The 4,830-nt window shown below is 49.6% G+C and overlaps 1 protein-coding gene across 1 annotated transcript; it reads right to left on the bottom strand.

Moving 5' to 3' along the window:
- LOC123795422 (olfactory receptor 11A1-like) lies at positions 1 to 4,425 on the bottom strand. Its single transcript, XM_045802286.2, has 3 exons — positions 4,250 to 4,425; positions 3,581 to 3,697; positions 1 to 1,549 (listed from the first exon to the last, which is right to left on the bottom strand). The coding sequence occupies exon 3, from the start codon at positions 1,383 to 1,385 to the stop codon at positions 432 to 434; it is 954 nt and encodes a 317-aa protein (XP_045658242.2). The 5' UTR covers positions 1,386 to 1,549; positions 3,581 to 3,697; positions 4,250 to 4,425; the 3' UTR covers positions 1 to 431.
- Between the last annotated feature and the right edge of the window lie 405 nt (positions 4,426 to 4,830).

The following is a 4,830-nucleotide window of genomic DNA, read 5'->3' as shown; positions in this document are numbered from 1 at the left end:
TTTTTTTTTAAAGATTTTATTTATTTATTTGACCGAGACAGCCAGCGAGAAAGGGAACACAAGCATGGGGAGTGGGAGAGGGAGAAGCAGCCTCCTAGCGGAGGAGCCTGATGTGGGGCTCGATCCCAGAACGCCGGGATCACGCCCTGAGCCAAAGGCACACGCTTAACGACTGTGCCACCCAGGCGCCCCTGGAAGGTGAGCTTTTACAAAAGGATCCAGCTCTACTGATGATAATGGAGCAGAACTTGGCCTGCTGAAACCATTCCTGGGACCCTAGTTCACCTGACGCTGTCAGAACTATGCAGCATCCACAGCCATGTTCAGAAGCTTCTGGTCATCTGGTGCAGGTGGTGCCTTTTACATAGAATTTAAATTACTCAATCCAATTCATCATCCCTTGGACAAATACCCAACTTTTCCTTTTTGCATCAGCTAAGGAGGAAAGCTGGCTTCTTACTCAAGCACATCTTCAGGGCTTCATGAATGTCTCTGTTTCTCAGGCTGTAGATGATGGGGTTGAACATGGGTGTCAGGATGGTGTAGAGCAGAGAGAATCCTTTGCGCAAGAGTCGTGAAGAGTTGGCCGAAGGCACAAGGTACGTGGCGATGAGTGTCCCATAAAACACTGTGACCACAGTGAGGTGGGAGGAGCAGGTGGAGAAGGCCTTTCTCCGGCCTGTGCCAGATGGAATTCTCAGGATAGCCACAAGAATGCAGGAATAGGAGGCAGCGATGAGGAGAAAGGGAACCAGAGTCACTGCAGAAGAGGTGGCGAAGGCGATGGTCTCAGTCAGTGAGGTGTCCACGCAGGAGAGATGGACCAGAGGGGTGAAGTCGCAGAAGAAGTGATCAATTTCATTGGGTCCACAGAAGGGTAGTGTAGACAGTAGGACCATGGTGATTGCTGTAAGGAGGAAGCAGCAGAGCCAAGAGCTGGCAGCCAGCCTAACGCAAAGGGGGCCAGTCATGAGGATGGGATAGCGGAGAGGTTGGCAGATGGCCAGGTACCGGTCATAGGACATCACAGCAAGCAGGAGACACTCTGTTGCAGCCAGGGATCCAAAGAAGTAGAACTGGGCCAGGCACCCAGCCACAGAGATAGTCTTCTGTTCAGCTATGATAATCAGCAACATCTTGGGGACAATATTGGAGGTATAGCAGATCTCTAGAAAGGACAAGTTCACCAGGAAGAAGTACATGGGGGTGTGGAGGTGCTGGCTGAACAAGACTAGCAGAACAACGAGGATGTTTCCAGAAATGATTAAGACGTAGAAAGCGAAAAACGTTATAAAGAGGAAAATATTTAGCTGTCGGTTGGAGGAGAATCCTCGAAGCACAAATTCCACTATGGTCGTTTGGTTTTCCCAGGGCAGCATCACCATGCCTTGGCTTCCCTAGGACACCCAATGATAAGACATGCAAAGTGCAGAAAGTTCTAGCTTACGTGTAGACCATGGGCTGACACTGGGTGATTTTCATTCCCTGCTCAGGTTTTTGGAAGGTTTTTTTATTTGGGTGGGGGAGTATCATCTTTTGTTTCCAAAGCCTGAAATGGGAAAGAAAAGAACTTGCAGTGAGAACTCGTGACTGCTCCAATCCCCCTTCTTCTCTTACCTGTGTCTTCATTTTATCGGGAGCGATGTCAGGCTTTGGGGAAAGCAGGAAATTGAAGGAAGGGGAAGAAGAGTACAAAGGGGAGGAAGGACAGAGGAAGAACAGGGAAGGAGAATCATCTGCTGTGTGCTCATTGTGAATGCACTACGGTAGCTTGGGGGACCATGGAAAGAAAAGAAGGTCTAAAGGGAAGGTAGACATATTCCAAAGAGTTTGTGAACTCTCAGGTAGGACCTAGAGAATCGAGGGCCCAGGACAAGGAACCGTCCTCTCCCTCCTCAAGCACTGGTTATGCAGTGGTCCTACCCTATCTATGGTCCCTATCATATCTACTGTGAATTTTTCTCCTTTCAGCTTCTCAGTGAGTTGAGAGGTATGTTTCTTATTTCTGTTACAGTTTCCAGAACATTACCAAGAGAAAATCACGTGAGTGCTCATGCTGGTATAATGCAGAGGCAGGAATGCTTTCTCTCCCAGTTTTAAAAATCAGGTCGTTAAAAAGATTTTATGAGGGGCGCCTGGGGGGCTCAGTCGGTGAAGCGTCTGCCTTCTGCTCAGGTCACGATGCCAGGGTCCTGGAAGCAGGGAGTCTGCTTCTCCCTCTCCCTCTTCCTGCTTCCCCTGCCTGTGCTCGTGCTTATGCTCTCTCTCTCTCTCTCATGCACATGGGCTCTCCCTGCCTTTCTCAAATAAATAATACAATCTTACAAAAATATATTTTATGTTGGGCAGCAGTACATGGGAGAAGATTGAGAACCAGGTGGCCTAAGGCACCGTGTGCTACCAGCCAGTTGAGTATAAGGTAGCTGCAGGTTCTTTTGAATGAGATAAGAAGGCCCAGGTCTCCTCCTCAATTCCATCTAGGTCCAAGCCGTAGGCCCTACCCCAAAGTTCAGGACAGAGAGCGAGGACCCGCACAAGAAATACTGCTATCCTCAGACAGGGCCAGAGGCTGAAACCATTTGACTCTTCTCGACCACCTTGTACTAGATCCGTTACCTTCTTTTTTTTTTTTTTTAAGATTTTATTTATTTATTTGACTGGGAGAGAATGAGTAAGAGTGCAAGAGCTGGGGAGGGAGAAGCAGACTCTCCGCCGAGCAGGGAGCCCAACTCGGGGCTCGATTCCAGGACCCTGGGATCACGACCTGAGCCAAGAGCAGACGCTTAATCGACTGAGCCACCCAGGCGCCCCCACAACTATCTTAAGAGGTAACCAATCCAGGGGGCACCTGGGGGGCTCAGTCAGTTAAGCGTCTGCCCTCGGCTCAGGTCATGATCCCAGGATCCTGGGATCGAGCCCCACGTCGGACTCCCTGCTCAGCAGGGAACCTGCTTCTCCCTCTCTCTCTGCCCCTCCTCCCGGCTCATTCTCTCTCTCTCTTTCTCAAATAAATAAGTAAAATCTTAAAAAAAAAAAAGATAGTTGTGGAGGGAGCATCTTGCTGCAGGTGGAGATGGGAAGCCCCATGTGCAGGTACAGAAAGCACCAGGGTAATAATGGGGTAGTTACAGGGAGTAGCCAGAGAGCCCTATACAAAGCCAAGGGTGTGGCTTTTTAGGGGTCAGACTTTGGAACAAGTTATTTAACTTCTCTGAGACACGGTCTCTCATCCGCAAAATGGGATACCAGGAGGGAGAAGAACCTGACATGTGTCTAGAATGTGCAAAAACGTAAAGACAAAGATTGCGAGATTGCTGGCTGTTCCGCCGACATTACGTAAGTTCACCAAGACATTGCCTTTACTTTGAAGGGGGCCTTGGCAGCGGGTCCCCGTTTGTCTTGCCACATCCTGCCATGTTTGTGTATGTAATTCGGTGAGTCATGAAGCTCTTGCAGCGATCTCTTATCATGCTAAGAGCTTCTGGCAGGACATGAATGGCATTTGAAAACTGACCCAGTGTCCTAGCTATCATTCGGTGGGGTCCCAGTCCTAGCTTTGCAGGTGGCTCGCAGAACTAACCTGGAATGTGTGCCGAGAGTCCTGGTGCCCAGGGGACGCTTGGCAACTGGTGATTCCGATTCTGAGCCCACTGAGTGGAGCACAGGGAAGGCCCAAAGAGACACCTTCTCTCCATCCCTGAAAAGCACAAATAAGGATCTGAGAGCTCGGAGGGAGGGCTTTGGTTCTGACCGAGCACAGCTGGACTCCTGGTCGCTGCTGCTGTTTGATGAAAAGGATATCATTGGATCCCAGGCATGTCCTAAAGTGCTGAAAAAATATGACTCCGTCGTCACAACAACCCTCTGGTGGGTTAGTACCCTTACTTATTATCTTCCTTTCCAGATGGGGTCACAGAGGAGTTAAATCACTTATCCATGGTCATCAGCTAGGAAGTGGCAGAGATGAGATTCAGACTTGCCCTCAGGCCCTCCCTCTTACCCGAGGACACTGTTTCTCCTGGGGCCTCATTTGCCTTGTCTTACAGAGGCGGGAAGGGGAAAGGTTCCACGAAGCATGGTTTTACCTTCAGGGAAAGTGAGGTCTGCATGCTGGCTGATGAAGGAGCCATCCCATCAAGGGTCGCAAACTCTACTAACCTTCTCTACCTGTCACCTGGACTTGCTTTCACACTGCTACTTTTATGTTCTTTCTTTATAATCTTAAAAAAAAATCAGATCAGCTTCTTACCTTAAAAAAAAAATCCAAGAGCACTTGAGAATGTGCACGGGGAATTACCACTTCCCTTCCACCAGGCAGTTAATTCCAGTTCTGCTGAGGGGCTGTGGCACCAGCTGCGTGCAGTGCAGAGACAGGACGAAGAACCGAAGCCAGTGAAAGGTAGGGCAGAGCTAACTAGCGATGCCTTGTTGCGAGCACAGGCTCTAACACTAAACAGGCCTGGATTCCAATCCCTGCTTGACCATGAAGAAATGTAAGCAAAGGCATTTTATAGCCTTAAAGGGAAGAAGAACTGTGCTGTCTCCAGGGGGTGCAAATGAGGGTTTGAAGGCCAGCAGAGAGGTCGGTGATCCTAGCCAACCTACCCTAGCGTGCAGCCACTGTCTCTTGGTCTTGTCTCCTTAGCAGAAGTGGGGGAATCATGCCCCTGTGTTAACTCTGCTCCTGGATGCTGCTTGATCTAGACGCACAAGCCCAAACAACATAATATGTCTGTAATTCCTGTGGGCAGAGGGCTGGGGTCAGAGTAAGTGCTCAGTCAGTGGTTGAGCTTTCTCCCTCCCCCCTCCTCCCTCTTCACCTCTTTCTCT

The sequence above is a fragment of the Ursus americanus genome, chromosome 12, assembly GCF_024610735.1.
Source record: "Ursus americanus isolate L20-20 chromosome 12, mUrsAme1.1.p, whole genome shotgun sequence".
Classification (NCBI taxonomy): Eukaryota; Metazoa; Chordata; class Mammalia; order Carnivora; family Ursidae; genus Ursus; species Ursus americanus.
The sequence above is the reverse complement of the archived record's forward strand: the minus strand, read 5'-3'. Positions and strand labels throughout refer to the sequence as shown.

What these genes read in the sequence shown, in the direction of transcription:
- LOC123795422 (XM_045802286.2), bottom strand. Translation starts at nt 1,385, where the DNA reads ATGGTGATGCTGCCCTGGGAAAACCAAACGACCATAGTGGAATTTGTG.